The sequence below is a fragment of the Arachis ipaensis genome, chromosome B9 (assembly GCF_059453495.1).
Source record: "Arachis ipaensis isolate K30076 ecotype BB chromosome B9, ASM5945349v1, whole genome shotgun sequence".
NCBI lineage: Eukaryota > Viridiplantae > Streptophyta > Magnoliopsida > Fabales > Fabaceae > Arachis > Arachis ipaensis.
In genome coordinates, this window is record NC_142444.1 from 3951040 (window position 1) to 3963799 (window position 12760).

The window sequence follows — 12760 nt, forward strand, 5'->3', positions numbered from 1 at the left end:
TGTTGAATTTCTTTTTTTTTTTGGTAGGAATTATTGTTGAATTTTACTCTATCATCGTTTGAAATTAAAAAAAAAATAATTGAGAACCACTTCCATATCATGGGCTTGTCTTTTAAAAGGTTTTATGTGAACTCATATACTTGGGCTTTCATTTAACCTTTAAGCCAAAAATTCTAAATATGCTATACCCGGATGACCAAGAAAGGGCTTGCCCGATGACCAACCGAAAGGGGATAAGAGTTTGTCAATTCCGGATTAAAAAAAAAAGGAGTTTGTCAATTACTCAATTTATTTAAGTTTCATGCTGGGAAATGACTATTCTTGTGTGATTCAATGATTAATATTCAACACAAATGAAATGAAATGCCATTGGTGTCACAAAAAATTTCAAGCGAGTAAAGATGAAATCATTAACAATAGCATACGCGGGGTTTCATCTCCAATGTGGAGAGCTCTTCGCGTTTCAGGCTTGCACACATCTAAGGTGGACGTTCTCCTCCATGTGCTCCTGTCTGCTCTCGCCGTCAGCTGTCTTTTCTGGTGATTCCTTCACGCAAGCTGCCTTTGTCGTGGATTTGGTTGATCAGGTAATCATCAAATCGAACCCTAGCCCTTTTGTCTTCATCTCCTAATTTTCTTTCCTCTGCCCTACCAAACGTCTACAGCCTCTGTTTTTTAGAACTTTGCTTCTCCGTCGTTCATCGCAGGTTAGGAATTTTTCCATAGAATCTCAAATTGAAGATCTGCAATCAATTAATCAGGTATACTCTTCTGGTCTCTTTAGTTCCAAACTTGTTTTCCTCTTCATCATTTTTTTTTCCTTCATTGTGTATATCCTTGTGATCAAATTTCGTATCTCTTACGCTGTTAATCTAGGTTTTACTATCTAGGGTTTGTGAATCTGCTAATTTGCGAATTGTCTATCTGATTTCGTAAGTTTCTGGGTTCATATTCTTTTTTATATTCTTTGGAAGTTGCTGTTAATTTGAATATGGTCTACGAATTGGATTCATCTTCTTCATTTTGTTGTTTGCAATTTGGTGTTAATTTGATTATCATTTTTCCTTTTGCTAGCTGTTGAATTTTTTGTTGCATGTGGTTTGTCTATTTTATCAATTTTTTGGATTTTATAATGATTACAAAGATGAAATTTCTACTTATGTTTTCTTATATTTATGGATCATGGGTTTGGTTTTGTGAATCATTGTCTAGGTATGAGGTTTCTACCTAATCTACTTTTTCAGTGGTGATGTGATTGGTAGAATTTTTTCAGCCAAGTGAGTTTATAGATCCATCCTCTCCTATTCGAGTTTTGCATTCTCGTTTCCATTCTCATTCAATAATCCATTTGAATTGTTTGTTATGTTGTTTAATTTTATTTTTGTATTTTTTTAATAAAAATTATTTTATATTTTATCTCTTGCATTTCATAGACACAAAATTGTTTGCGCTGAATTTAATAGCTTAATTGAGAAAGGAATGGGTGTTGTGACACCAAGATGGCATCACGGTCCTGTGTTATCTTCCCTTGAAAGTGTCTTCTGCACACATAATGATGATCTGCCATATATTTTTCACTGAAAATGTGGAAATTCTTATCAACGTATGGGGTTTCTATCTAATTTATTTCATGAGTGGTGATGTGATTGACAGGAATTGATTGATAGTTTCTTGGTCATTTATTTGCATTTTGATGAAACCTTTGGTTAGTCAACTCAATTGCATTTCATTTTTTTATTGGTTATGAATCCAATTTTTTTTTGTTCATATTCAAGAAATCCCTTAACTTCACATAAAGTGAATTGCTGGTTGCATGTGGCTTATGTGATTCATTATCAAAGTATGGAATTTGCACCTAATCTATTGTATGAGTGGTGCTGTGATTGAAAGAAATTGATTGATAGTTTCTTGATCATTTATTTATATTTTCATTTGATGAAATCTTCGGTTATTTACTCAATTGCATTTCATTTTTTTATATTTTAGCTGTTTCATAGACATAAAGTTGTTTGCCCTGCATTTAATAGCTTCATTGAGAAAAGAATGGGCTTTGTGACACTAAGATGGCATCACGGTACTGTTTGTGTAACTAGCAAATCCCCTCCTTCAAAGAGAAATCCATGGAGCTGGTTATCTTCCCTTGAAAAAGTCTTCTGCACACCTAATCATGTTCTGCCATATATTCTTCATTGAAAATGTGGGAATCCTTATCAAAGTATGGAGTTTCTATCTAATCTATTTCATGAGTGGTGATGTGATTGACATGAATTGATTGATAGGTTCTTGGTCATTTCTTTGTATTTTGATAAAACCTTTGGTTAATCAACTCAATTGCATTTCATTTTTTAATTAGTTATGCAAAAACTATTGTATATTTCACCTCTTGCATAGAACTACAGCTGTTTGGCCAAAATTTAAGAGCTTCATTGAGAAAGGAACGGGCTTGTGCCACTAAAATGGCATCACGGTACTGTTTGTCTAACTAGCAAATTCCTTCTTCCTAAGAGAAATCCATCCAGCAGGTTATCTTCCTTTGAAAATGTCCTCTGGACACATAATCATGTTGTGCCATATATTCTTCATTGTAAATGTGGGAATCATCATCAAGGTATGAGGTTTCTATCTAATCTATTTCATGAGTGTTGATGTGATTGATAGGATTTTATTGATGTGTGCCTATAATTTTTTTCACATTCATTTGCAGTTTGGAACATATGTTTACCTAATACATTTACTAACTCTCATTGTCATGAGTAGAATCAGTATTTGAGGCAGTTGATGACTGCCTTCCCTATGGTCTAATGATATGTAGGAGCACTATATTAGGCATTGTGTGATATCTTCTTTTTTGGTACCTATTCCTTGAATTCTTCAAACTTTGACTGGTTTTTTTGTTTTTTTATTTTTTTATCAGATTTTCATCGTGTGATTAGTTCTCCCTATGCCATTGAATGGAGATGCATATGCACTCGGGTTTTCTTTTTCCTCCATTTTCATGTTCAATTTGAATTCAAAAAGGTGAGTCTTGTGCCCTGAATTTTTTCTATAAAAGGGTGGTTGGTGAACCACATTCAATGCACAGGTTGTCTTCTATTTTCTCCTAGGCTGTGTTTATTCCACATTTTCTGTGTTTATATCTTCATCTATTTGATATGATTTATAAGATGCATCCTCCTAGAGAGGCTTAGAGGTTGAAAGTTAGGGTTCTAAGGCTTTGGGTTGTGCCCTCTTTTGGTAACCATGAGGTTCCCAACTCAATGGAGATGATTCTCCTTGATGAACATGTTAGTCCCTATTAGCTACTGTTTTAAATATGGTGTTAGTTGTTCTTTTTAAGTTTTCAACTTAAAATTATGTTTTTCACTAATCTGATTTTGTTTTTTTGTTGCATTTCCAGTGTGAAAAAATTCAAGCTACAGTTAAGAAATAACTTCTTAATAGGTTTAGGGATCATATAGTTGAAGGTCAAGTTTATAGAATGGCATACTTTACTATTGTGTCAAATCATGGTAGTTATAGAGCAACTTCTCATGAATTTAAATTGATTTTTCTTCATCGAACCACTGTTGTAGCTGTTGATGAAGATGTTATCCCAAAGACTTGTTTTAACATGTTTCCTTTTTCTGACCTGCTGAACATGACCCAAGATTATAATTTTTTGATTGGTATGTGCATCATTGTGCTATTCTTTTATTCAAGTTTTTAAACAAATTATTTAAATATTTAAGAAGTTGTGTTTATTTGGAATAGATACCATTGGTCTTTTAACTTCGGTGGGAGAAGAGAAATAATATGTAAAAGAGGGGAAAATCGTGAAAATAATTGTGCTGGAATTAATTTTAAAAGAGTATGTTGATTCAGTCATTTATGGTGGTTTCTTTTTATCTTTGAATTATCATTTTTTTTATTTTCTGTTTCATTCTTTTTCATCTTTTGAGTTTCAGTCCTACAATGCGTTGTGCATTGTTTAGGGACTATGTTAATCAAGTAAATCATTTTTTAGCCTCTGGCTATGTGGAGCAGCTTGTTTTAGTCATTCAACTTGCGAAAGTCAAGTTCTTTAATTAGGGGTACATTGTTTAATTTCTGTACATTTTCTTATTGCTACTCTGAGTGTTGTCTCCCATAAACTTTGCTAGACTCTTTCGGTATTGCTGTGTAGGTCAAGTAGGTCTCCAAAATGTGATGTATGTCAATCAAATGTTATTTAATCCTGATCTTTTTGAAGTTGTTGAATTCAGACAGAGGTTAGCATGGTTTATTTCGCTGTTTTTGTTTCTATTCTTAGGATACAACCAATCTAGAGTAATAAGTACATGTATTTGCATCATTTTTTTTGTTAGTATGATTGAGCAAGATGTCAAAGGTACCCAGCCACTATTTATTGCAAATGAGGGTAAAATTATTTTCTTGAAATATGATTTCATGCGCTTAACTAGAAGATGCACTATTGAAGAGCTCCAAGATAACAATGAGGTTGGCATTTATTGAGTTAGTTGTGTTTATTTTATACACCAATGAACGAAAAAAAAAAAACAATTTTCAGATCTATTCTTTTATGCATATTGTTAATAAATTTTTAAAATGTCCCTTGCCTAGGAGGGTTCTTTTATCATTTTTGATACAATCAGAGGTATTGTTGAAGATGAAAATTGGTGGTATTCTGCTTGTGTGTGTGGAAAGGGTATCTATCCTCAAAATGGTGCATACTACTGTGATTTCTGTGTGAAACATATAACTAATGTCACTCCGAAGTAAAAACAAAAATTTGTTCAAAATGTTTTTTCATTTTTGTTTTGCGGATCTTTTATAAGAATAATATTTCATGTTATTATTCATTTTGAAACATTGTTTTTTTTTCGATTATGCAGATTTAAAATTAAAATAACACTTGAAGATCATAGTGGGGAGGGTATTTTCGTTCTGTTTGATCGTGAGCATCTTATTTGTTTAAGAAATCATGCGCTGACCTGTTTACTGAGGTTCAAAAAGATGCAAGTGTATGTTCTTAGTTTTCTTTTGTGTGTTGTTCACTTTGTGGTTCATTTTTTTATAACTATATTCTTTATTTTGGTTGATATGTGTTACTCAATCTGGGTATTTCTTATCTATTACCTTGAAAATAGCTTATATGTGGGGATACTTATCCTCCCATATTCCAAGGGCTCATTGGGAAAAAGTTGCTGCTGAAAGTTGATACCAAAGGTGTCGGACTTGATAAATTTTTTGGCACTTTCTGACTTAGGAGAGCATGTGATGATCCCACCATTATTGCTATGTTTGAACTTCCTGATTATGATGCTGATGATGAGTCTACTCCAAAAAAGGTTACATATACATATAAGTATTTTTAGATTGTGTAAATTCATTTTTTTTGGTATTGTGCTGTGGTCAACTTTTCTTATGTTCTTTTTTATTTTTTAACTCTTATGTTATATGAATAGGAGCCTGAACTAAAAAAACCCGTGTCATGTGAAAAAGGAGATACTGATATTAAGAAAGAGTCACCAAGCACTTCTATTAAAAGTGACAATGTTGTTGCCGAGTCTTCTGCGATTTTATCTAAATCCCCAGTTCTTATAGATTTCCTGGTTGAAAAATAGCCTAATGTTTCTGGAGGGATTGAGGTTGCTGCTTTAATTAATGATGAAAATGGAAATGTTGAAAAAACAACCAAGAATGATACCCTTAGTGATGACTTTTTTTCTGAACGGGATATATTGCTTAGCTCACCCGTGAAAGAAACTCAGGTGCGATTATATAATACTTTTTTTCCTTTCTTATGTGTGCCGTTTCTAAATGGATTTTTCATCGAGTCATTTTCATACCTTTTGTTAATTCCTATGTCATAGGAGGTGTTCTTCCAAGTTCTAAAAGCATGTTCCCACTATAGAGAAAAGGTTATTCATGAAGATCATGTTGTCACTTCCAAGGGCAAGAGGAATTTGAATCCTCAATTTGATGAGGCAGCTAATGATGCAAATGGGCGTGGGTCCAAGATTACCAAGGTTGATGGAATTTGATTTAAGTTGTGGAGTTGAGCTGCTGTGTCTAGGTGTAGGTATGTTATATAATATATCTATAAGTGTTTAGAAAGGCTTATGATTTCAAGTGGATCTAAACTAGCGTGAAGACCCGTGTAAATGCGCGGGATTAAAGTTTTGTTAACATTTTGAAAAATGAAATTATTCAATATAATCAGTATATTTTAGAGAAAACTCTCATATCTAATATTAATATTTAAAAAAAATAACCATACTAATTTAATTGTATACTAAAAAAATAATCATACCTTTTAAAAAAAATAACCATATTAAATTAGTATGGTTATTTTTTTAAATTATAATATTAATATTAGATATGAGAGTTTTCTCTAAAATATACTGATTATATTGAATAATTTCATTTTTCAAAATGTTAACAAAATTTTAATTCCGTGCATTTGCACGGGTCTTCACGCTAGTTTAGATCCACTTGGAATCATAAGCCTTTTTAAATATTTATAGATATATTATATAACATACCTACACCTAGACACAGCAGCTCAACTCCACAACTTAAATCAAACTCTATCAACCTTGGCAATCTTGGACCCACGCCCATTTGCATCATTAGCCTCCTCATCAAATTGAGGATTCAAATTCCTCTTGCCCTTGGAAGTGACAACATGATCTTCATGAATAACTTTTTCTCCATAGTGGGAACATGCTTTTAGAACTTGGGAGAACACCTCCTATGACACAGGAATTAACAGAAGGTATGAAAATGACTCAATCAATGAAAAATCCATTTAGAAACGGCACACATAAGAAAGGAAAAAAAGTATTATATAATTGCACCTGAGTTTCTTTCACTGGTGAGCTAAGCAATATATCCAGTTCAGAAGAAAAGTCATCACTAAGGGTATCATTCTTGATTGTTTTCTCAACATTTCTATTTTCATCATTAATTAAAGCAGCAACCTCAATCCCTCCAGATTAGGCTATTTTTCAGCCAGAAAATCTATAAAAACTGGGGATTTAGATAAAATCCCAAAAGACTCAGCAACAACATTGTCACTTTTGATAGAAGTGCTTGATGACTCCTTCTTAATATCAGTATCTCCTTTTTCACATGACACAGGTTTTTTTAGTTCAGGCTCCTATTTATATATCATAAGAGTTTAAAAATAAAAAAGAACATAAGAAAAGTTGACCACAGCACAATACCAAAAAAAACATGAATTTACACAATCTAAAAATACTTATATGTATATGTAACCTTTTTTGGAGTAGACTCATCATTAGCATCATAATCAGGAAGTTCAAACATAGCAATAATGGTGGGATCATCACATACTCTCCTAACTCGGAAAGTGCCAAAAAATTTATCAAGTCTGACTCCTTTGGTATCAACCTTCAGCAGCAACTTTTTTCCAATGAGCCCTTGGAATATGGGAGGATAAGTATCCCCACATATAAGCTATTTTCAAGGTAATAGATAAGAAATACCCAAATTGAGTAACACATATCAACCAAAATAAAGAATATAGCTATAAAAAAATGAACCACATAAAGTGAACAACACACAAAAGAAAATTAAGAACATACACTTGCATCTTTTTGAACCTCAGTAAACAGATCAGCGCATGATTTCTTAAACAAATAAGATGCTTCACGATTAAAGAAAACGAAAATGCCCTCCCCACTATGATCTTCAAGTGTTATTTTAATTTTAAATCTGCATAATCGAAAAAAAAACAATGTTTCAAAATGAATAATAACATGAAACATTATTCTTATAAAAGATCCACAACACAAAATGAAAAAACATTTTGAACAATTTTTTTACCTCGGAGTGACATTAGTTATATGTTTCACACAGAAATCATAGTAGTATGCACCATTTTGAGGATAGATACCCTTTCCACATACACAAGCAGAATACCACTAACTTCCATCTTCAACAATACCTCTGATTGTACCGAAAATGATAAAAGAACCCTCCTAGGCAAGGGACATTTTAAAATTTATCAACAATATGCATAAAAGAACAAATCTAAAAATTATTTTTTTTTCTATTCATTGGTGTATAAAATAAACACAACTCACTCAATAAATTCCAACCTCATTGTTATCTTGGAGCTCTTCAATAGTGCATCTTCTAGTTAAGCGCATGAAATCATCTTCCAAAAAAACAACTTTACCCTCATTTGCCATAAACAGTGGCTGGGTACCTTTGACACCTTACTCAATCATACTAACAAAAAAAATGATGCAAATACATGTACTTATTACTCTAGATTGGCTGTATCCCAAGAATAGAAACAAAAATAGCGAAATAAACCATTCTAACCATTCAACAACCTCAGAAAGATCAGGATTAAATAACATTTGATTGGCATACATCACATTTTGGAGACCTACTTGACCTACACAGCAATACCGAAAGAGTCTAGCAAAGTTCATGGGAGACAACACTTAGAGTAGCAATAAGAAAATGTACAGAAATTAAACAATGTACCCCTAAAGAACTTGACTTTTGCAAGTTGAATGACAAAAACAGCTCCACATAGCCAGAGGCTAGGAAATGATTTACTTGATTAGCATAGTCCCCAAACAATGCACAACGCATTGTAAGACTGAAACTCAAAAGATGAAAAAGAATGACATAGAAAATAAGAAAAAAAGATAATTCAAAGACAAAAAGAAACCACCATAAATGATTGAATCAACATACTCTTTTGAAATTAATTCCAACACAATCGTTTTCACGATTTTCCCCTTTTTTGCATATTCTTTCTCTTCTCCCACTGCAGTTAAAAGACCAATGGTATCTATTCCAAATAAACACAACCTATTAAATATTAAAATAATTTGTTAAAAACACTTGAATAAAAGAATAACACAATGATATACATATCAATCAAAAAATCATAATCTTAGGTCATGTTCAGCAGGTCAGAAAAAGGAAACAAGTTGAAACAAGTCTTTAGGATAACATCTTCATCAACAGCTACAACAGTGGTTCGATGAAGGAAAACCAATTTGAATTTATGAGAAGTTGCTCTATAACTACCATGATTTGACACAACAGTAAAGTATGCCATTCTATAAACTTGACCTTCAACTATATGATCCCTAAACCTATTAAGAAGTTGTTTCTTAACTGTAGCTTGAATTTTTTCACACTGGAAATGCGACAAAAAAAACAAAATCAGATTAGTGAAAAACATAATTTTAAGTTGAAAATTTAAAAAGAACAACTAACACCATATTTAAAACAGTAGCTAATAGGGACTAACATGCTCATCAAGGAGAATCATCTCCATTGAGTTAGGAACCTCATGGTTACCAAAAGAGGGCACAACCCAAAACCTTAGAACCCTAACTTTCACCCTCCAAGTCTCTCTAGGAGGATGCATCTTAGAAATCATATCAAATAGATGAAGATATAAACACAGAAAATGTGGAATAAACATAGTCTAGAAAAAAATAGAAGACAACAGAATGCATGTGCATTGAATGTGGTTCACCAACCATCCTTTTATAGAAAAAATTCAGGGCACAAGACTCACCTTTTTTAATACAAATTAAACATGGAAATGGAGGGAAAAGAAAACCCAAATCCTTATGCATCTCCATTCAATGGCATAGGGATAACTAATCACACGATGAAAATCTAATAAAAAACAAAAAAAAAATAGTCAAAGTTTGAAGAATTTAAGGAATAGGGACCAAAAAAGAAGATATCACACAATGTCTAATACAGTACACCTATATATCATTAGACCATAGAGAAGGCGGTCATCAACTACCCCAAATACTGATTCTACTCATGGAAATGAGAGTTGGTAAATGTATAAGGTAAATATAGGTTCCAAACAGCAAATGAATGTGAAAAAAAATTATAGGCACACATCAATAAAATCCTGTCAATCACATCAACACTCATGAAATAGATTAGATAGAAACCCCATACCTTGATAATGATCCCACATTTACAATGAAGAATATATGGCACAACATAATTATGTGTCCAGAGGACATTTTCAAGGGAAGATAACCTGCTGGATGGATTTCTCTTAGGAAGAAGGAATTTGCTAGTTAGACAAACAGTACCGTGATGCCATTTTAGTGGCACAAGCCCGTTCCTTTCTCAATGAAGCTCTTAAATTTAGGCCAAACAGCTGTAGTTCTATGCAAGAGGTGAAATATACAATAGTTTTTGCATAACCAATTAAAAAATGAAATGCAATTGAGTTGATTAACCAAAGGTTTCATCAAAATGCAAAGAAATGACCAAAAACCTATCAATCAATTCCTGTCAATCACATCATCACTCATAAAATAGATTAGATAGAAACTCCATACCTTAATAAGGATTCTCACATTTTCAATGAAGAATATATAGCAGAACATGATTAGGTGTGCAGAAGACATTTTCAAGGGAAGATAATCAGCTCCATGGATTTCTCTTTGAAGGAGGGGATTTGCTAGTTACACAAACAGTACCGTGATGCCATCTTAGTGTCACAAAGCCCATTCTTTTCTCAATGAAGCTATTAAATGCAGGACAAATAACTTTATGTCTATGCAACAGCTGAAATATAAAAAATGAAATGCAATTGAGTGAATAACCAAAGATTTCATCAAATGAAAATATAAATAAATGACCAAGAAACTATCAATCAATTTCTTTCAATCACATCACCTCTCAGACAATAGATTAGGTACAAACCCGATACTTTAATAATGATTCACATAAGCCACATGCAACCAGCAATTCACTTTATGTGAAGTTAAGGGATTTTTTTAATATGAAAAAAAAAATTGGATTCATAACTAATAAAAAAATGAAATGCATTTGAGTTGACTAACCAAAAGTTTAATCAAAATGCAAATAAATGACCAAAAAACTATCAATCAATTCCTGTCAATCACATCACCACTCATGAAATAAATTATATAGAAACCCCATACGTTGATAAGGATTTCCACATTTTCAGTGAAGAAAATATGGCAGAACATCATTACGTGTGCAGAAGACATTTTTAAGGGAAGATAACACAAGATCGTGATGCCATCTTGGTGTCACAACACCCATTCCTTTCTCAATGAAGCTATTAAATTCAACACAAACAACTTTATGTCTATGAAATGCAAGAGATGAAATATAAAATAGTTTTTATTAAAAAAATACAAAAATAAAATTAAACAATATAACAAACAATTCAAATGGATTATTGCTTGGTGCTACAACTAAAAAGAAACAATGATCAGCTGCTTATAACTCAGCTCCTTTAAACAAATTAGAGTTTTCTATTTTGTCAATAGAGGAGCAACTGTGCAATTCAGATATGTCGGTTTCGGAATCTTTTTTATTTCACTATGAAATCACATGAACCAACAGATTCAGATTCACCCCGATCGTAACTCTTATGTGACTGACCATATGGATCAAGAAACACTTAATAACATATATAGAGTGTTCCATATAAAATATAATAAGAATGGTGAGCCTTCATCACCTGATGTGATAGTGTTGTCTGGGTCTGAATCATCTGATGATGAGTTCTCATCAGACGGTGATGAAAATGATGATGAAGATGACACACTGGAAGGGGATGATCCTCATAATCCCATATATTTGTCTCGTGCAACGAATTCATCAACGGAGGTCATCGAAGAAAGTAATGAAACAACAGAATCGTCTGACAACGGGTAATACTAAATGCAACTTTTTTTTTATGTTTTGCATTTTAATATCGTGGTACATATAGATATCTTTTAATGTGGTGACTAACAAGTTTAAATATCCTGAATCAGATACACTCCAGATGCTTATTATTAGAAGACAATTACAAATTCGGATTTGAGTCAATCTAGACTGACAAGTTGATCTTAAAAGAGTTATTTCTTTTTTTTTTCCTTCCAAACTTATTAAATATTGGTTCTGTATCTGTTATTCATTATATAGAAAAATACTCTCTTTATCCTAACTATAAATCATTCATTGTAGTATCTGTCCTGAAAATTTGCTGCATATATTAAATTCTCTGGAGATAGTTCGATTTGGAAGATCACTGGTCCACCTTCTAGTGTAGGCAAGAATATATTCTTTTTCCACCTACTGAAAAGTGGAGGAAGAGATTGAGAATGGAAGTTTGGGGTTGAATGGAAAGAGTGTTGTAAAGTATACAATTTAAAGAAAGGGGACAAGATTACCTTGAAGCTGTACTCCCTACTTAACCGCTAGATAGAGTTGTTGATTCAAAGATCTTAGAGCTTATAAAAAAAGGCATCCTATGTATTACTCTGTGTGACACATATTTTTAACTATATGTTGAACTGTGTTGGACATATTTTGTTTTCTTATTAATGGAAAGTAATTATTTAGGTGGTTTGAAACTTTCTGGTGTTACTTTTGGATATGTATTACATTTTGGAACCTAGATTTTTTATGTTCTAAAATTTAAAATATATATAGTATGTGAACTTGTTACTTAATCTATGTAATTTTTTACTATATGGTATGAATAGTTGTTGTAAATGAATACTAAGTATTTGACTTTTTTTTTCTTCTCTTGTATTAACAATTAAATTAGTATGGTTATTTTTTTTAAAACTATAATATTAATATTAGATATGAGAGGTTTCTCTAAAATATATTGAATATATTGAATAATTTCATTTTTCAAAATGTTAACAAAACTTTAATCCCGTGCATTTGCGCGGGTCTTCACCCTAGTAGAAAAGTATTATGTGTAATCATTCTCATC

The 12760-nt window shown here is 32.2% G+C and overlaps 1 protein-coding gene across 2 annotated transcripts; it reads left to right on the forward strand.

The window, feature by feature from the left end:
- The first annotated feature begins 263 nt into the window (after positions 1–263).
- Positions 264–12389, forward strand: LOC107618406 (uncharacterized). 2 transcript variants are annotated; one of them, XM_088498112.1, is made up of 5 exons: positions 264–587; positions 708–761; positions 11564–11702; positions 11808–11890; positions 12001–12389. In XM_088498112.1, the coding sequence occupies exons 1-4, from the start codon at positions 402–404 to the stop codon at positions 11855–11857; spliced, it is 429 nt and encodes a 142-aa protein (XP_088354238.1). In that variant the 5' UTR covers positions 264–401; the 3' UTR covers positions 11858–11890; positions 12001–12389. The 2 variants fall into 2 exon arrangements, with proteins under 2 accessions (XP_088354238.1, XP_088354237.1); XM_088498111.1 differs by having other exon boundaries at positions 11808–12389.
- The last annotated feature ends 371 nt before the right edge of the window (positions 12390–12760 follow it).